The 20,103-nt window shown below is 37.2% G+C and overlaps 2 protein-coding genes across 6 annotated transcripts; both read left to right on the top strand.

The window, feature by feature from the left end:
• Positions 1 to 1,275: 1,275 nt before the first annotated feature.
• setdb1b (SET domain bifurcated histone lysine methyltransferase 1b) lies at positions 1,276 to 14,231 on the top strand. Of its 4 annotated transcripts, none has more exons than XM_026284612.1 (22): positions 1,276 to 1,381; positions 2,742 to 2,973; positions 3,662 to 3,825; positions 3,920 to 3,963; positions 4,173 to 4,470; positions 4,609 to 4,810; positions 4,881 to 4,954; positions 5,194 to 5,384; positions 5,555 to 5,684; positions 6,601 to 6,736; positions 6,833 to 6,964; positions 7,299 to 7,587; positions 7,896 to 8,248; positions 8,647 to 8,763; positions 8,894 to 9,063; positions 9,304 to 9,546; positions 10,092 to 10,256; positions 12,293 to 12,465; positions 12,635 to 12,722; positions 12,942 to 13,180; positions 13,310 to 13,398; positions 13,777 to 14,231. In XM_026284612.1, the coding sequence occupies exons 2-22, from the start codon at positions 2,744 to 2,746 to the stop codon at positions 13,892 to 13,894; spliced, it is 3,645 nt and encodes a 1,214-aa protein (XP_026140397.1). In that variant the 5' UTR covers positions 1,276 to 1,381; positions 2,742 to 2,743; the 3' UTR covers positions 13,895 to 14,231. The 4 variants fall into 4 exon arrangements, with proteins under 4 accessions (XP_026140397.1, XP_026140399.1, XP_026140395.1 ...); XM_026284614.1 differs by lacking the exon at positions 1,276 to 1,381 and adding an exon at positions 1,462 to 1,798 and having other exon boundaries at positions 9,304 to 9,495; XM_026284610.1 differs by lacking the exon at positions 1,276 to 1,381 and adding an exon at positions 1,463 to 1,798.
• A 243-nt stretch (positions 14,232 to 14,474) lies between these two features.
• LOC113116443 (uncharacterized) lies at positions 14,475 to 19,520 on the top strand. 2 transcript variants are annotated; one of them, XM_026284616.1, is made up of 9 exons: positions 14,475 to 14,977; positions 15,381 to 15,695; positions 15,809 to 16,111; positions 16,418 to 16,465; positions 17,426 to 17,512; positions 17,843 to 17,871; positions 17,966 to 18,040; positions 18,205 to 18,273; positions 18,491 to 19,520. In XM_026284616.1, the coding sequence occupies exons 1-9, from the start codon at positions 14,917 to 14,919 to the stop codon at positions 18,593 to 18,595; spliced, it is 1,092 nt and encodes a 363-aa protein (XP_026140401.1). In that variant the 5' UTR covers positions 14,475 to 14,916; the 3' UTR covers positions 18,596 to 19,520. The 2 variants fall into 2 exon arrangements, with proteins under 2 accessions (XP_026140401.1, XP_026140400.1); XM_026284615.1 differs by having other exon boundaries at positions 15,803 to 16,111.
• Positions 19,521 to 20,103: the final 583 nt, after the last annotated feature.

The following is a 20,103-nucleotide window of genomic DNA, read 5'->3' as shown; positions in this document are numbered from 1 at the left end:
TCTGGTTGGAATGAAAAGTAGAGTTGATTGTCATCAGCATAGCAGTGATAAGAAAAGCCATGCTTATGAATGACAGATCCTAATGACGTCATGTAGATGGAGAAGAGAAGTAGTCCAAGCACTGAGCCTTGAGTAACCCCTTTAGACTTTAGAAACCTTTAGAACTTTTAGAAACCATGTGGCACTTTAATTAGTATCACTGAGCCTTCTATTTTAGCCCAATTTAGCAATTGTGAATGGTTTGTGTGTTGATAAACATATTTTATTCTGTTTTTTTTTTTTCATAAAAGCCTTATTTCTATGATCTTTTTTTACAATACAGATCCTAATGACGTCATGTAGATGGAGAAGAGAAGTAGTCCAAGCACTGAGCCTTGAGTAACCCCTTTAGCGAGAAGTTGTGACTTTAGAAACCTTTAGAACTTTTAGAAACCTCACTCCTCCAAGACCAACACCTACCTGAGAGTTAGGACTTGAACTACAGGAGTGCAGCTCCAGAGATGCCCATTTTTCTGAGGGTGGACAGGAGAATCTGGAGGTTAACTGTGTCAAAAGCAAGGTTTCTAAAGATCCAGCTAGATGAGTACTGAGGATATGGAAGCTGATTTTGCCAGTCCCAGGGCTTCAGTAACTGAGAACAGGGCAAGGATGGTAAGAGAGGGCTTTTTAAGCAGTTTGCTTACCTGAGCCTGCTTAAATGCTGCTGGAAATGTACGAGAATGAAGAAAGGTGTTGATAATGTGAGTAAGCGAAGGTATGACTGAAGAAGAAATGGCCTGAAGGAGGTGAGTGAGGATAGGATCAAGTGGACAAGTGGTAGGATGATTGGAAAGGATTAGTTTGGAAACATTAATCTTTGAGAGTGGAAAGAAGGAGAAGGAGGAGAGAGAGTATATTGGTAGTTACGAAGTTATCATCAGTTTGTGGTGTGGGGAATTGGTCAATGATGGTTCTTGTCTTATTTGTGAAGAAAACTGTAAAGTCATCAGCTGTAAGAGTCGATGAAGGAGGAAGCGAAGGAGGACAGAGAAGACAAGAGAAGAGAAAGATTTAAAAAGTGTGCAAGAATCAGAACAGTTGTTAATTTTTTTTGTGGTAGTATGTCGTTTTAGCAGTGAAGACATTTGCAGGAAAGGAAGAGAAGAGTGACTGATATACACTCAAGGTCTGTAGAGTTTTTTAATTCACCTCATTTACACTCTGCAGCCCTGATTGTAGAGCGGTCAGCAATGTTCAAGGAGAACATCAGACAGCCAGGGGGCAGAGGGGTTTGTCTGGATGAAAGTGGTCAAAGGTTGTCCAAGCAAGAGCGTGGAGTGTTTGTGTCCAGTGCTGAAAACTGAGAGGGTGAAGGAAGTGAGGATGAAACCATAGAGGATAGGTGAGAGGGAAAGTTTGAGCATAAGTTACGACGAAATGTGATCTACGGAGGAGCGTGTACTGTGTCAGGAGAGTAAATTGTGTTTGATTCACTTTGTGCTGTGCAGTCCTGCAGGTCACGCAGTGCATCGTAGGGGCGTGATCAAGTTTCCTGCTTGCATCCAATTGCTCAATTCAACTGCCACTCACTCGTCACGCAAAAGCCATTGGTCAGCTCGTAGAATTGTCATCGGCCAAACACGTTCATCGAGGTTCATCGCGCGGTGTTCGAGGACCGGGAAATTTATGTTCAAATAAAATTATATTGGAATGCATCTGGGATAGGGAAAATCTGTATACATTCTATAGTTGGTCTTCTGTTCATTTAAGTGAATGCACGGCGAAAATAGGATATCCGCAAAAGAGCTGGAGAGATAACGTAAGTTACACACGCTAGGAGAGGTAAGCTAACCCAGTTAGCATCAACACAATTGAATAAAGCTCACTCGATGCAGTATTATACAGGTCTTTTGTTTATATGTTCATATATTTACTTTTTAAGCCGCTAAAGGTATGCGTGGATATTGATATTTGTTTAGCCCTTTCATCCGTGTGTTGCGCGCCGTTTAGGGTTCTTGACTTGCAGGAATTGTGTTTGTTGAAGTGTTGTTACACATAGCGACCATTTTCACGTGTTATGAATATGAATGCAGCTTTGCTCCCTATCAGATTTTTGTCATTTTAAAGTGCCGTTTACAGCCGTGATATCCACATGATCAGACAGGTTGTGTTTACATATCACAGACAGAGTCATTTGACAGGAGTTCTGTGTTGCACTTTACAATCATTGGGAAAATATTATACTTTTTCTGAACTTGGCTCAGTCAGAAGATCTTTCTGAAGTGGCATTTAATAAAATAGTTTAATGCTGCTCAGATATAGCATTAAAACGCAGCAAACTACAACGGTATACTATTTTGTCAGTAGACACAAGAAAGTGTTTTTTTTTTTTTTTTTTTTTGTGCATTGTAACCTTACAATGAATTTTTAAAAGGCTCAGTGCTGGAGTTGGAGTTGGAGTTGTCAAAAATCTGTCAGATGCATTTTATGTCACCCAGATGGACTTTGCTAATGTCTTGGTGCAGGAAACTATTATGCAGTTGTATCTACCAACATTGTGATAATACCAAGCTGGCTGAAAATAGCAAACTTTAATAACTCTCAACTGAAAGTAGATCCTGTGGCAAAGAAGATATCTTGTGATCGAGATCTTGTTGAAGGTCCTGGATAGAGCATTTGTGCAAGGAAACCCGCCAACAAATATACATCTTTTCAAACCTTGTTTTGTGACATGTTAACACCGTCTTCCCTTTCTTTCAAAGTTATGGAGTTGGATTCCAGTTTGGCCTCAGGGATGGAGATGGAGTTGGATCCAGAGTTGGAGGAGGAGTTGGGAGTGTCTTTGGACGAGCTGCGCAAGTGGATCGAGGAGCAGGTGGACAGCAGCGAAGCCGTGCAGCAGAGGAAAGCCCAGCTGGAGCAGCTGCAGGAATGGGTCGAGCAGAGGGAGAAGGAGGTTGCTAATATGGATGCTCTTTGCTCTAATGCCTCAGAGTAAGTTTAAAGTGTCAGAGAGGATGCACTGAGATCAACACAGCTTAAATGAAAGAGACTTCAGTCAAAGTGCTGGGATAGTCGGTATTACCAAACACAGATGTTTATCAGCAGTTCCAGTGGTGTAGATGGTTAAGTGTGTGCTTTTTGACACAGTTCGACCCGGGTTCAAATCTGCCTTTCGTCAAAAAGGTGGCATCCATTTAATAATTTGAATTAAAATGATAATTTACGTTCAATATGTTATTATTGCGTTCTCTTTTATAATGTACTACAATACTGAGAAATTACCACAATTTGCCATAAGTAGTATAAATAGCAGAAAATCCTCCTATTTTAACATGGTATAAATAGAATCTGGCTATTTGCACTTAGTGTAGATATCATATCGCTAAAAAAATCCTGCTATTTTCACTTTGTGTAAATAGGACCAATTGCTATTTGCACTTTGCAAACAACCACTGCCCCCAAAAAATACAACACAAGTTCAGTGAGTGTAAGATTCTACTCCATCAATAGCTTTATTCTTTAAAGTACTTATGACTACAATTACTAGAACATCGATGTGAACTAGCCACTACTTCTGACAACATGATTGATTATCCAAAAGCCACCATTTTATGAGATAAAAAAGTAATATTTCTTAAATCCTAGAGGAAGAAGTACATAAATCTGTCTGTTTTCAAAGGTCTGTGGTTCAGTGTGAAGCTCTGGTGAAGGAAGTGTACAGTAATATGGGTCTAGTGTATCGTGAGAGCAGCTCGGAGGATGAGGGAGGAGGCGGAGCAAAACCTTCTGAGGTCATTGAGATTGATGATGATGACGACGATGATGTCATTGCTGTGGGATGTGGTACGTTAGATGCTATATTGTTATATGTTATTTAGTTATTTCATTTTATAGATGTCAAATATGTACAGTAACAGCGCTGTGACTTTCTTCACAGTGGTTCCTCCCAAGAAAGTTATCACTCCAGCCAAGGACTCAACGGTAAGAGAAGTGTGTCATCTGTATCACTAGACAAACCACTCGAAAGACACTGTGAAGTTTAACCTGATTTTAGCCATTTTTTTGTGGACGATTCCAGTAATTTCAGTAGAAGTACAGGAATTTTTTCGACAATATCACTAATGGGACAACACCTTAATGCTACACTGTTTCCTTTTCTGTGCTGTGTTGTGTCTGTATTGTATGTAAAGTTTAAGGAGGCTTCAGCTGCTCTTCAAAGAACGTCTCAGCAGGTGCAGAACCTGGCCCAGTCTGTCAACAGAACGGCCCAATCGAGTATCACACCAGCTAAAGCAGTGGCCCCTCCTCCACAATCCCATGGTGCTCTGGCTGTTCCAGCAGTGTTTATGTCCTCAGGTCCGAGGAACGCGCCCACTCAACCTAACCCTAATTTAAAACAGGATAATATCAAGATCAACATGACACTTTTGGGTAAAAAACGAACCAAGACGTGGCATCTTGGAACACTTGTTGCCATCAAACAAGTGGGTGAGTGAATGCAGTTTATTATCTGTATTGAATACTCCTCCTCTCGGATGGTGCTGTACATTTCATGGTGATGTGTATGTGAAGTACAAAATTACATCAAAAAGCTTGATCCATCCTTTTGATATCAAAATTCCCCAGGGAACAATTTCAAGTACAAGGTGAAGTTTGAGAATAAAGGGAAGAGTCTTCTCTCTGGGAACCATGTGGCGTTTGATTACCACCCAACACTGGAGAGACTGTTTGTTGGTGCTCGTGTTGTCGCCAAGTACAAGGATGGCAATCAAGTCTGGCTCTATGCAGGTGTAGTTGCTGAGATGCCCAACAGCAAGAATCGTATGAGGTGAGATGAACAGAAGATCTTGGGACCGTATGGAAGGATAGAATGGATCACTGATTGAATGTTTTTGCAGGTTCCTGATCTTTTTTGATGATGGTTATGCCTCATATGTGGGCCTGCCTGAGCTCTACCCAATCTGCAGACCATGTAAGAAACTTTTTTTTAACCTTCTTTTAGTTTCCAGTTTTTGTCTTCTCTTTTTTAATGTAATATTAAACACTGATGATATTTTTAAGTGATTCGATTTTTCATTGAAATGATTGAATCGTCTTTCAAATATAACAAATTGAATAAATAAAATAAAAAAATAATCAATAAAAAAATGAATACTAGTAATTGCGCTTAATAATTTGTTATAATGGATCTGTCTCTCAATCTGTGTTCAGTAAAAAAGACCTGGGAGGATATTGAGGATGCATCATGCAGAGATTTCATTGAGGAGTACGTCACGTCGTATCCCAACAGACCCATGGTGCTGCTGAAGCCTGGGCAGATCATAAAGACGGAATGGGAGGGAACGTGGTGGAAAAGCCGTGTGGAAGAAGTGGATGGCAGCCTTGTCAAAATGCTTTTTATGGTCAGCTCAGCAGCATGTGTAGCTAGAAGTTTCATGGTTAAAGATTTTTTAATTCATTTGTAGCTTGATTTCTTTGATCATCCATCCTTTAACAACCATCTTCATATGCAAAGTCGCCGTGTGTTAAATGACATTTGAATATGAGCAATATTGTTTGTTGAATGTTGCAGGATGATAAGCGGAGTGAGTGGATTTATCGTGGCTCGACAAGGCTAGAACCTATGTTTAATCTGAAAATGAACACGGCTAACAGTCAAGAGAAGAAAATGGCTGGTCAACAAAGACAGCGGCCTAATATGGGTAACAGATTACCATGTGCTTGTCTTTTATATTTTATGTCTAATTTTTATGTAAAATTGAATGCTCACATAGGCCTGGGCGATAAAACGATATTGGTATTTATTGATAGTGCACCTTCATCGAGGAGGTGCCTTAATGAGGAGATTATGAATTAAAAGGATGAATATTTGTCGAATTTAAAATAAAAATTTGCATTGAGTTTTATATTAGTGGAATTTTAATGTTTTATTGCGTTTTTCATTCAAAATATAAAAGAAATACAGAAGCTTAATGCAGAGAAGATCTTGATTAGGTTAAAAAAGGTAATTTTTATACGGACAACTATGACCGTTTAACTCCTGTCTCACACAAGAGATGTAACATTATAGAAAATTAAGAGGTTTAACTTTTAAATAGAAAGTTAAATTGAAATATTTTTAAATTGAAAACACGTCTTGAATTTGCGGGTGTTTATTCCATTTCACTCTGTCTCAATACATGATACTGTTTTGTTCATAATTGCTTATGCAATTTGCAAAATTGTATTTGATTTATATGTTAATTTAGATGTTATGCACTTTTGTTTTTTATATACTGTTATTTAGTTGCACTGAATAAACATTGCTCATTGGACCCTCCTGTGGCCTCAGGAGACAAGCCAAAAGTGTTCTTAACACTTATTTAATCTGCATATAAAACATAAGAAAGGAGATATTTGTTTACATTTAATTTAATAATTTACTTTTTTTTTCTATTGCTCATATATAAAAAAAAAAAGAAAAAATCAGTAATTATCTGTATCAAATTATATGAAACCATTATATTGTGAGTAATTTTCACCCAGCCCTATGCACACATTTCTTATTACAACTGCCCTTTTAAGAATGAACTGGTCTGTCCAATTCTTATTTGACTAAACCTGTGTATGTGCTTGTAGGAGCATTGAGGACAAAGGGCCCTGTAGTGCAGTACACTAGTGACAAGAGTGCTTCTGCTTCCAGTCGGCCTGATGCCCCACAGATCTCACCAGCTCGTCCAGTGGTTCCCGGACCCCCACAGCCTTCCCGCACAGAGTGAGTGCTTCAAGAGCTATTCTTCTTTCAATATATTTCATTTATTGATCCTGGTCAATGGTTATACCATGTTTATCTCTTTCTCTTCCATTTCAGGAGTCCGAGTTTAAAGAGTCAAATGGCTAAAAAGAGCACTGGTCAGGTTGCAGTGCAGCCTCGTCCGGCCGTGACCTCTGACCTCCAGCCCAAACCACTGATCGGCACTGTTCAACAAACTAATACCTCCAGGTTAGTGTGACACCCAATCACTCGGTACTTCTCACTACCTTGATCTATATATCTGCTAATCACTGCATATGCCCCATTTCTTTACTTTGCCTCCCTTTCAGTATTTACGCTTGATATCAGTATCTCAGGGGGTCTGACCAAGTGGTCCAACACATTTTTATACAAATCATTAAATTCAAATCACATTATTCAGAAATACATGGGTCCACATTGTGAAGACTGCCTGCTCAACGATCAGTCAGCCAGAATGAAAGTCACTGTTTTTATAGTGTAGATTAAATGTAATATATTTGGGAAACACAATGTTTTAATGTCTTGTTCTCTCCCTCTGCAGGCTCTTTCTTCTGCAGTCTGGACCTGTGCATACATTTACGCCAATCACACCAGCCCCGCATACTTTACAGACAACTGTGTCTACCTTCACAAGTGAGCGTATTCCCCAGGAGCCATCGTACCAGGCTCCGAATGACAGACTCTTCTACCTTACACACAACTGCACCCCAGACTGTCTCAAGCGCATCCGGCCCACTCGTCCCAACCTGCATCGAGGACGCAACCCACTTCTTACTCCATTGCTCTACGAGTTTCGCCGCATGACTGGCCGCAGACGCCTTAACCGCAAGGTTTGTGTGGCTTAAGATTGAAGTCAAATTTACTGATATTTGGAAACCTTGTGTGTTCAAAGTCCAGTCTATAGGATTCTGCATGATTTCATTTTTGAGTAAACCGAGGGTAAACGATTTCCCCATGGAGATTTTACATCAGGTTCAAGTTGTTCACACTGACGAACAAAAAGCTGCTTGGTTGGGCCTTTTGCCGGTGAAATTTGCCCGAATTAGAAGCTATCATTCAACTGTTAAGTGTTTTCAATGGTTTATTCGGTACTAATACACATACTAATTTATATTTACCCTCTTTCTCTCTCACTCAGATGTCATTCCATGTCATCTACAAGTCCCCGTGTGGCTTGAGTCTGAGAAATATGTCAGAAATCCAGCGCTACCTCTTCCAGACACACTGTGACTTCATCTTCTTGGAGATGTTCTGTCTGGACCCCTATGTGCTGGTGGACCGTCGATTCCAACCCCAGAGGCCTTTCTACTTTATCCGGGACATCACTGGCGGTCGAGAAGACATTCCCTTATCCTGTGTGAATGAGATCGACAGCACTCCTCCTCCCAGTGTGGCCTACAGCAAAGAGAGGATCCCAGAAGACGGAGTGTTTATTAACACCAGCCCAGACTTCCTGGTGGGCTGTGACTGCACTGACGGCTGCAGAGACAAGTTAGTATCATTGACTGGCTTTCAACAAAGTCAAAAATCTCAGGATAAAGAAAAAAGCTGCTTTAAAATAAAGAAAAGAAAAAGTAGTTTAGCATAGAGCTGCGATTAATTCTTTAAAGAGCGCAGTCTTGTGTTTAAAACCCACACGGTCGTATATCCAACAACGATTTGTCTGTGCTGTGAATGAAAAATGCGGATAATTTTTTTTATTAGTAGACCGCAGCAATGAAAATTTATCACAGCATTTAGTAAATTACACATTATTCTGCTTAGTTCAGAATCGTGATCTCTATTTGAAATGAAAAAACCTGATTCTCACTTGATCCAGAATTATAAATATGAAGATCTCCCTTCTAAAACCTTTTGTCCTTTGTTCTGTACATTTTGTTTGTTTCTAGATCCAAGTGTTCGTGTCATCAGCTGACTCTGCAGGCTACAGGGTGTGCTCCAGGTGGGCAGATCAACCCCAACGCTGGATACCATCACAAGAGACTGGAAGAGTGTCTCCCTACAGGGTCTGTTATATATAACCAACCCTCCATAGTGCCATTATCATGTTGATTTACAGTGAAACCATTCAACTTAATCTCTTCCATCTCCTTTTAATGGTTCGCTCTCTTTTTTCCCTCTCGTTTGCATTCTCAGGATATATGAGTGTAATAAGCGCTGCCGCTGTAATCCACAGATGTGCACTAACCGCTTGGTTCAGCACGGTTTGCAGGTCCGACTGCAACTCTTTAAGACCCAAAATAAGGGCTGGGGCATTCGTTGCCTTGATGACGTAGCCAAGGGCTCATTTGTTTGTATCTATGCAGGTAACCCACTCAGAACCTAATTTGGACTTTAGTTAATCAAAAGAAGATCAGTCCTGTGTTTGTTCTTACCTAAGCTTCTCCCGCTTAAGCCTAAAGTAGTTTGTCTGATGTCCTGATGTCCAGCACTGGGCATTTAAGGGGGTTATAGTAATTATAATATAGTAATGACATATTATATTTCTATAGATATATATAGGAATTATATATTGTAGTTCTAGTAATTGTTTATTTCTCTATTAGGTAAAATCCTGACAGATGACTTTGCCGATAAAGAAGGTTTGGAAATGGGTGATGAATACTTTGCCAATCTGGACCACATTGAGAGCGTGGAGAACTTTAAGGAAGGTTACGAGAGTGAGGCCCACTGCTCCGACAGCGAGGGCAGCGGGGTGGACATGAGCAGGGTTAAACTACCTGCTTCCTCCCAACACGGTAAATTCACCACCAAGAAGGAGGATCGTAACAGCAGCATTACCGGCAAAAGTGAGAGACCCATGCACACATCATACCTTTCGGCTTGTTATAAAAATGAGTGGCTGTGGAGATATCAGTTATAATGGGGGGAAGACTAACACCAGTAGTTTTTGTAATCTCCATTGGACCAAGTACAGTAATTGGGAGTCAAAATCCTGAACCCTCCTAACTTTTCAGAAAAACTTTTTTAATAATCACTTTAACATAACCGCTCTCTAGGTGAGTTAGTGTGAAGACCGTTCTTCTGAAGTTCACACAGGTCTCCTAGCAGGTGTAGTTCATCACATGAACATGATCCAGTAGTTTGTTTTTTATTATTCTTTTTGTGAAATATTTTGCAAAAATATAGTAAGGCCTGCTTATGTTTTTTTAAAATAAACAAGCGTGTGGTTTGATTTTATTTTTTAATTGCTGGTCACATGCATTTTATTTTTGGTGTCCCATAATAGAATTCGTTTTTTCAATCACAAGTTCATTATCCTTCAATGTATATCCAGCAGGTGAAGGTTAAATCTTCTCAAATTTACAAACTACTTTTTTCTCCCACTTGTTAGGCCAAGATGATTCATCTGAAGACAGTGACGATGACAAAGACGAAGAGTCTAACGAGGATGAGAGCGACAGCTCTGACGACACATTTGTGAAAGACACATATTACTCCACCAGCTCAGTGTGGAGGAGCTACACCACCCGCAGACAGGCCAAAGGAATAAAGGAAGGTGAGGAGAAGACTCATAGAACCTCTTAAGACCCGAGAAAAAAGATTTAGGAGAAAGTTACTTCTTTCCATGTCTTTGCAATGTTTAGAGAATAAAAATTTAAAAAAAGTAAAATTAAAAAATATATATTTCATTCATAAGTTATGCTATGTCCTCAGTTGAGGACATTGAGATTCAATTTCTTAAAAAAAATTAAAAAATTAAATTTTTTAATCACCAAGACATTGTTAGTTTTGTATAAAGATGATTCTCAGCTGTTATAATAGATGATTCAATATACAGTTTTTCTTTATGCAACATTTGTGTAAAATTGCCATTAACAGGTTTTCTCATTATATACAATGTATCTATAAAATACCTTTTATTTGCATATCTATGTATTTTTAGGTCAACATGTAATGAAAAAAAGAAGTCTAATAATGGGAGTAATAATTGACCATATTTTCATAATAATATATAATATTTCATAGAATATTGAAATATAATTTCTTTCCCTGTTCATTTGTTATGTCTCCCAAAATGTGTAATAAACATTATTTTAGTCCCGGTGTCCTCATATGAGGACCTGCATGAAATCAACGTCCTGTTTCTAAACAAAGTCATATTTTGATTTGAAACACACTTAAAAAATTTGAAAGATTGAAATAATAATTACAAAATATTCATATTTCCATAAGAGTGTCACTTAATTTCGGACACTTTTGAAGACCAAGGAGAGGGAGTGGTTATAGTTAAACATCCAAACATTTTGGTATTTCTGATACAGGACATCCAGAATTAAAACTGGCATGTACAGTCTCAGAGAAATTAACAAAAATATAATGTCCTCATGTAAGGCAGCAGGGTCTCATGAGGTTAAACACTGAGCGGGCCACGTGAGGGCAGGCTTGAGAAGTCGTCTTATAAATAGTCACAGAAACTGTCAGGGACAAGGCCTGAGTAGGATTTTCATGACAGTTACTATAATTATCATGAAATCTCCTGTTTCAACACTGGTTGGTTCTCACCAAAGATCTAAAATGACAATTAAAAAACGCTGAGTGGGCCGTGGTGTGCTGCGGAGGGGGACGAGGGCAGAAGGAACACAGACAACTTCAGTTTCCGACAGTTTCATTTCACTCCTATCAAGTTAAAAACACAAATAATTGCACAACTGTTTGAACTATGCTTCGAAAACATATATATGAACACACTGTTGCAACTCTGCTGACTTTTAAGACTTATTCTGCAGCCTTTTGGTGGGTCGTGCAACGAAGCTGTAAAACCGATTATACTCACTAGTTGAACAAACTGCGTTTGTGCCAAACTCTTTTTCCCTTCAAAAACAAACACTCTTCAATCCATGAACATTTCTCTCGGTTTATATGCACAATCTCACAGTCTGAAGCGTCGGCCATAGCAAATCAACTCATGCTGTTGTGAATAATTAAGTGAAGAGTCTTCTCATAGGATAAGCAATTAAAACTGATGGATGCTAACATTGTCATCTATGATGTGCAACACAAACACCTGTGCTAAAAGCTATGAAAAAATAGATTAGGATTTCATGATCCTTCAATAGTAATGTGTCATTCAGTATATCATTTATTAGATTTTAGTTTGTGGTAAATGTTTTGAACCGTTAATAATAGTCTTTATTATTATAGTTCATAAGCTATATATTATTTTGGTGTTGACATTTTTTGACAGTTTATTATTATCATCATCATTATTATTATTTTTATACTTCATATATTATTCAATATATTGCTTTAATTTTGAGATTAAATGTCTTAATGGTTACTGCTAATAATATTTGTTGTTGTATAACCAAATAATAATCTTATTTCACATATTAAATTAAATATATTGTTAACTTTCTGTGTTTTGTTTTGTGTTGAAATTTATTTTTAAATGTCTTTGTTAGATTTATGTTTGTATATATTTTGTATCATTTAAATTAATCTGCTGTAAAACCAAATTTGCTCTATACACTGAAATCAACTTTGTTAATTTCAGTAACAGTTGACTTTCTCATCTTTCTCTCTTTGCTGTAGAGAGTCAGGACAGTAAGGATGGACTGAGTACGTCCACAGGTGAGGACAGGAAGCCTCCTCCGATGCCAGAGGAGACTGGGAAGAGTAAAGTGGCGTCTTGGCTCACCAGCCAGTCTTCCACTTCATCAAATCAGAGCGTCAAGGTGGAGGGAGGGATGAAGACGGAGAAGAAGGTCAGTTATTTTCTCACACTCGGTTTTCTTTTTAAGTTTTCAGATGAAATGTCTCTTTGTTCCTCTTTCTTTCTGTCTCACTCTCTGATAAACACACTCTCTATTTTTTCCTTTTCTCTATTGATTCATCTTGGACTCTCATAATCTTTCCGTCTGTCTTTTTGTTTAGGATGTAATGACCCTCTCTGACAGTGATGATGTGCAAACTATAAGCTCAGGATCAGATGACAACAAGGAGAGAGAGAAAAAGACTCAGGGTAAGAGGACTTCCTTATGTCAGATGACTGAATCTGCTTGTACTAGAGGCAGATGACTAAAAACCATTTTTAACCCTTTATGAGTTGCTCACCATGGAGGTGTTGTCATATTAAAAGGCTATGAAAACCAAATCAGCACAATTAGAAGGTTGAATAGTCTTGCATTCATCAAGCCGTTATACAGAACATTGTTAGATCTCCTCTCTGTCTCTCTCTCAGCTGTGGTGAAGAGGCAGGTAGCGGTGAAGTCCACGCGTGGCATTGCTTTGAAGTCTCACAGTCTGATGGTGAAAACGGGGGGAGGGGGTGCAGGAGGAGGTGGGTCAGGCACATCTCATGGACAGGGAGGTGGCGGGGGTGAAAGTGGCCCTAAAAACACCCGCCTGTTCTTTGATGGGGAGGAATCATGTTATATTATTGATGCCAAACTGGAGGGGAACCTCGGACGCTACCTCAACGTGAGTAAAACAGACCCGGATATGATTGACTTGCATTAAACATTTACAGAAGTCTAAGATCTCAGGGTAGAATTATTTTAATTCATTGATAGTTTGTGTTTATATCCTTCCACTGTCTTCATCCCACAGCATAGCTGCAGCCCCAACCTGTTCGTCCAGAACGTGTTTGTGGATACTCATGATCTCCGCTTCCCCTGGGTGGCCTTCTTTGCTAGCAAGTAAGCATAACATATAACTATTTTATTGTGCATTTAAATGTAATATTTTAAATGTAGTAATTTTACCTACCAGTTATTGGCTGTTTTTTTTTATATATATACAGTATTGTTCAAAATAATAGCAGTACAATGTGACTAACCAGAATAATCAAGGTTTTTCGTATATTTTTTTATTGCTACGTGGCAAACAAGTTACCAGTAGGTTCAGTAGATTCTCAGAAAACAAATGAGACCCAGCATTCATGATATGCACGCTCTTAAGGCTGTGCAATTGGGCAAAACCATTAAGACCTTTGTGTATTTCAGCTATTAGTCAGAATATTTACAGATTATGCTTTTTGTAGCTGGGGTCTTGGTATTAACCCTTTGTTTCTTCAGGCGCATCCGAGCAGGGACGGAGCTGACGTGGGATTATAATTATGAAGTTGGCAGTGTGGAGGGCAAGGAGCTTCTGTGCTGCTGTGGATCAACAGAATGCAGAGGACGACTGCTGTAACACACAACACACTCACAAACTAAATATAACTTCAGTGAACACTTATTTGGAGCTCCTGGAAGTTGAATTGTCCGGTCTGTGCTACTGATGAGAACTGAGCTGATGCTGACCAACGCCCCCACCCACTTCTTTTTTTAAACATCGATCTCAATAGCCCATTTTGCTTTTATATATGTAGTTTTTTTTTTTTTTTTTTTTTTACACATTTAACTCATGGTTTTGTGATTGTCATTGTGTGCTACTATGTAAATGTGCTTTTGTTAGTCAACAAGTTTATGAAAACAGACAAAATTTTACTTTTGTCGCAACTTGAATTAAAGTTCTACAAAGACCAAAATTGTCATGCTGTATTATGACTCTTGGTTCACATGGTTAAATATAACATTTGTTGTGGATTGACAGAAAATTTGTGAGAGGAGTGTGTGATGAGTCACAAACAGATCTGTTCACTCCTTTTAAGTGATTTTTGAGTGCCTAGGTGACTAAAGCACATTGAAAATGTACATTATTGGAATCTGTCATGCCATATTATTTGAAAATGGGAATCTGATTCTAAGCTCAGTGCAATATGTTCATCTGACAACCAACAACACATTACTTTTTGCTTGCTCTGTCATGTGTTTTAAGAATTTTTATGGCCACTCAATTGCAGTTTAGGCTTTTGTTAAAGAAATTGTTAAAATTCAGAATGTTTACAGCGCTTGGCACATCTAACATTCCAGTAATAATTTAATGACTATATTACTAGGATCACATGGCATTCAGGAAACAGTTTAAAGAAGTGAAACTAACTGTTGTGCACTGTTGTCTCTACAATGAGACACGTTTCCCATTCGACAACAGTCAAGACTCTAGAGGAGATGTAAACTAGCATTGTAACAGAAAAAAAAAAAAAAAAAAACTTAATAGCAGGGTTTAAACATTCAGTTGGTCGGATAGAAGTTGTTAACAATCCCAGGGGCTGTTTAAATAAAGAGTTGTGATCCTATAATGAAGAGGAAGTGACTGAAGTTGATGATAAAATGGCTGAGAAGCGTCATCTGCATCACCTCGGACTGATAATCCTCTGGTCATTTGTCACAGGTAATGAATCCATGCTATAACAAATCTTTGTGATGTTGAATTAGTCTGGGAAAGAGTTTGGTTGAATATCAGCTCAGTTTAGTCTTGCAGCTTTTCATATTGAGATTTTTGATTTGTGTATGGCGTTACTTACTTTACATAGCCTACTCTATTATTCCTGAATGCACTAATAGGCTACTGGGGCATAGTGTCACATGCAGAAATATGATGCATATTTCCTTTAATATTGAGAGAATGTTAGTGATTTTAACAACTCTTTTCTCTGATGAGAGACTAGTGTTTTTTTTTGATGGTGTGCTGTTTGCCTTAAGCAAGGAAAAATAGTTTTAAATATTGCTTTGTATGTCATTGTGTTTGTGTTTTCATTCTGTATATTGATAACTCAACCACACTTGAGTTTCAGGTACCACTGGAGTGGATGAAACACACGAGTTCTGCAGTTCTGGTGGAAGTGTCCGTCTGCCCTGTAATGATGCTCTTTCTGACTGCACATCAACTACATGGATCTATAGCAGACATTCAAAGACAGTTGAACTGATCACTTCAGGGAAAAAGAAGACAGACACAGAGAGACATGAGAGACTGAGTCTGGGCTCTGACTGCTCTCTGAACATCAACAAAGTCACAAAAGAAGATTATGGATCTTACAGCTGCCGACGATATGTGAATGGACAACAATATGGAAGTGATGCACGTGTTTACCTGCATTTTCTTCATGGTGATTTTATGTTTATGTGGTCAATTTATAATAACATATCCTTCTTTTATGCTCAAATGAGCAATAAAAATAAATGAAGTCTGTTGGCTCATTTGTTTTATTTTCAGTTTCAGTCTCTCCATCATCCTCTCAGATCAGAAGCGGCAACTCTGTGACTCTCTTCTGTCAGTTGTATTATGATCGAGTCTCTTGTGATACATTGGTCCGTGCTGATGGAGTTCAGCTGATCTGGGAGAATCAGGCTGGTGTGAACCTACAGACAGACTCTAGATATCAGATATTATTCTCCTCAGGACACTGTAACAGCACTCTGACTACAACACTCCTGGATGAAGATAACAACCAAGAGTGGAGATGTCTGATTACTCAGAGAAATCAAGTGAAGACCTCAGCCACATATATTGTCAGGTATTCAGGTGAGGAGACCATCTTTAATCAGTTTAAAATAATCTCATTGACTGATTATATCATCAGAACAAACTGGGCAAACAAAAGCCTGTTTTACTCTGACAGAAATAATATGAACCCAAGCGTTGCTTCAAACAAATGAACTGTAGATAAGTGATAACAGCCCAACATATGCTGTACATAAGTTATTTAAACTGAACAGAAAGTATTTTTAACCTTTTATGTAATGTGAGGAAGTGTTCAAATATGATTGTAATTTTACAATCAGATGATGTAATTATATTTTCATCTGAACTATCTTTCATCCTGCACAGGAACATCAACTACAAACACATCAACTCCAAACACATCCGAATCTCAAGGTACATGATGATTATGCTAACTAAACCACATGACATTTTTCTAACATAATTCTACAGAAAAAAATAAAATAAAATTGCCATAGTCTACATCATACTGTTTTGCATTTTCTTAATGGCTGTGTTTATATATATATATATATATATATATATATATATATATATATATATATATATATATAGGGACATCAAATATCAAATAACATCAAATTATTTTTTATTTTATCATAAGAAAAAAACACTGTTTGATGATGTTTTTAAAACAATTTAACCATATTGTCATATAGCAACATTTCCTAAAAAGCTTTCTAAATTTAAAAATGTAACCTTGTGTAGCTTTTTTTTTATCCAAATGTGCATCATATGAAGAGTTACGGAAATATTAGTTTTTTCTCTTGTCTTTCTTTACTTTAGAATTATTATTGTTAATTTTTTGTTAAATCAGATTTTTTTTATGACTTAAATCTACATAACTTCTCATGTTAGAAAGTGAAGACTACTTTTAGCACTAGAATATTTAGTTTTGAAATGAAAACAAATAAAGCATAATAGCGTTCACCATAAATAGCTCAGATGGCAAATATTACCAATTCTATGTGGCTGATTCCAGACCTAAACTCTCTATAAAGCTAAAGCTAATTGTCATAGAAATTGATGCTGCATTTTATTAATGTTTTTGTATGTGTATAGACTTAGATTTAAGTTTTGAGTTTGAATGCATTTGCAGAATACATTTAAAACAATACCAACATGTAATTAAAAAATATATATCAAGAGCAATAAACCACAGGGAAAAAATTCAAAGTCACAGGTAGGGTTCAAATTTACTAGGTAACCCCAAAACAGGCAACCAGGGGGAAAAAAGCAGATAACCAGGACAAGACAAGGTAAAGGAAACACTCATTACATGTACATTATGTTTCCTGCACATGACTATGTCTGCCTGTCCTCTGTCTCCTTCAGTGACTGTGATCGTGATGTCTGTTCTGGCTGCTGTGTTAATTGTTGCCCTTGTTTCTGTTCTCTGGGTGATCTATACAAAAAGAGCTCGTAAGTTTTTCTATTTCCTCCTTTGTATAATAATAAAAATATAATCAAATTTCACTTTATCATTAGCAATAAAGCATCATTTTCAGGTTGTATAATTCATAGAAACATACAGATTGTATGAAAACATGTTGAACTATAAAGTTATGAAACAGTACTTTATTCCTGTCGAGAATATCAGTGAGATTGAGTTATCAAGTAAAAATAAAGACTCTTTTTCATCACTGATTTCAGTAGGACAACCAAATCCTTTTTATTTGAATGTAATTACCATTGGAGACTTTGTATTTTGCATGTGTGTTTTATAACATGAGCACAATTACATTTTCATAGGTAATAAAGGAGGAGCTGATATATCTGTGGTGAGTTCAGGAATGCTAGTAATTTGGATGTGATTACTGTATTTTAAGTTCAGTAAAGTGTGTAATTCATATAATAACTACTTGTTATCTAAAGGACAAAGATAGGGATGAAAATAAAGGGACCTATGAATTCATCAAAATATCCATTCCTACTACGCCAAACACCAATGTGAGTTAACAGGATGACTCCAAATATTAAGAAGTTAATTAATTATGTGTCTATTTGTCTATTTTATAATGCAATGTATATACTTTGTGCTACTTTAAGTACTGTACTGTCAGTTGTCTTTTTCTGTATTAAACTTCATTTGCCTTGTTTCTATTGATCTTTAGGTACAGACAGCTGATGTGATCTATTCTGAGGTTACCGCTTCCAGTAAAAAACAAGTAAATACGCATTATGTGAGTAGATACGGCACCATCACATTCACTTCCTTTCCTTGCATTTCCTTCCATCACTGCCCAATAACAGTCCTGTTCAGAGAAATGTACCTTCTCTCCTCTATATGCTGCTGATATTGAGCGCTGAATTTGCAGATAAATTTATCTTTAACAACAGAATAACTGGGGGTTGAAATGTACATGAACTGACAAAATGAAATGTGTGATGTTCTTTCAGATTGATTCTAATGATACAGTGACTTACGCTGCCATCAGAGGAACAAAAGATGCACCTCAGGATGGACTTTACGCCTCTGTGAACACCACCACCCCTCACAAATAAACTTTAATTATGCAAATCATTGCATGACCTCACATTATGAGCAGATTTGCAGTTTTTCACTCTGCAGAGATTTATGCATTTATGAGATTCATTGTGTTAATGGACAGAACTTTTATATGACATTTTTGAGGAATATACTGTGAAAATCTACAAACACAATTCTGAAGGAACTGTTAAAAAAAGTTTTAAATGCATATAGCAGAGAGATAATTTTTTAAAATAAAAATATAAAGCATTTTATCATCTGTAGTCTGGGTCAGTTCACTGTAACATTGGCTTGAAGGTTTTTCAGTTGAATTTCTGTCTTAAATAATTTTATGATTCTCGCACTCATTCTTTTTTCTTTGTATTGACTTCCTTTGGGCTCTATTGTAAGAAAGCATGGTGTATCATTTCACCGCTATGCAGATGATACCCAAATCTATGTACCTTTTGAAACATGCTGCCCTAGAATCTCCTTTTGCATGCCTTGATGAAGTAAAAACGTGGTTCTCTTAATTTTTTTATTATTTCTGAATGAATCAAAAACTGAGGTTATTGTCTTTGTCCCCAGTGAAAATTCAGGGAGCAGTGGTATCTGATCAACTTTATTCATACAATCCTACACGAAATCTGAGGTCTGGTGATCAAAGACTTCTCTCGTCCCCAGATCATGGATAAAGCATAGAGGGGATAGAGCCTTTGCAGTTGCTGGCTCTAAGCTGTGGAACAGCCTTCCAGCTTATATCAGACCGGCACAGTCGAAATGTTTTTAAATCATCTCTTAAAACCTATTTCTTTTCTTGGGCTTTTGATGTATTGTGAGTTTATGTTATGAATCTGTGGGTTGTCATCTGTTCTATGTCTTTGTTTGTTCAGCACTTTGTCATACGTGCTTGTATTTAAACATGCTATATAAATAAAACAAACTTGTAACTTCATCCTCCATGGAAAAGCACAAAATTGTTTGTGTCTTCAGTTCCAGTTAAATGAGAAGTAAATGAACTTGCTTTAGATTGAGGAAACATTTAAAATCAGAATTCACTTTTGAATGAATACTTGTAATACAATGTTATTTATGTTTAAAACATTAAGAAAATTTGCGATCAATAGGATTAAACTAATGCATTTATTATCTCTGAATTCTCAGGTGTATCCTGTTAGTTTTCTATATTCAGTTCCAAAAATCGTGTGAAATGATGTAATCAATGTATTTTATATACTTCTGTAATTTTTTTAGTATTAATGGTTTGACTTTTTTTGTAATTAACTTTTATTTCTTGTATTTAAGGATATTCTTGGATTTATACACTTTCTGTGCTATTTTAGCAATATAACACAGATGGCATAACATGTTGTATAATACATAGATTTTTCAAGATTCAATATTTTTATTTGTAACATACATGGGTATATGGAGAGCATATGACCAGCAGTCAAATGTAAGTAACCACCATCATGTTATATGTTTTCCAGAAATATGTTTATTTTTTAGAACTGTTTCAAATCATGTGACTGTTCTGTGTGAG

This window comes from Carassius auratus, chromosome 16 (genome assembly GCF_003368295.1).
Source record: "Carassius auratus strain Wakin chromosome 16, ASM336829v1, whole genome shotgun sequence".
In the NCBI taxonomy this organism is placed as follows: Eukaryota; Metazoa; Chordata; class Actinopteri; order Cypriniformes; family Cyprinidae; genus Carassius; species Carassius auratus.
The sequence above is the reverse complement of the archived record's forward strand: the minus strand, read 5'-3'. Positions and strand labels throughout refer to the sequence as shown.

Excerpts from the sequence above, each read along its gene's own strand:
- setdb1b (XM_026284612.1), top strand. The coding sequence starts at position 2,744 with ATGGAGTTGGATTCCAGTTTGGCCTCAGGGATGGAGATGGAGTTGGAT. Across the intron at positions 12,466-12,634 it reads GGATGAAGACGGAGAAGAAG|GATGTAATGACCCTCTCTGA; the intron begins GTCAGTTATTTT and ends CTTTTTGTTTAG. Across the intron at positions 13,399-13,776 it reads GTGGCCTTCTTTGCTAGCAA|GCGCATCCGAGCAGGGACGG; the intron begins GTAAGCATAACA and ends TTGTTTCTTCAG.
- LOC113116443 (XM_026284615.1), top strand. The coding sequence starts at position 14,917 with ATGGCTGAGAAGCGTCATCTGCATCACCTCGGACTGATAATCCTCTGG. Across the intron at positions 14,978-15,380 it reads CCTCTGGTCATTTGTCACAG|GTACCACTGGAGTGGATGAA; the intron begins GTAATGAATCCA and ends CTTGAGTTTCAG. Across the intron at positions 16,466-17,425 it reads AAACACATCCGAATCTCAAG|TGACTGTGATCGTGATGTCT; the intron begins GTACATGATGAT and ends TGTCTCCTTCAG.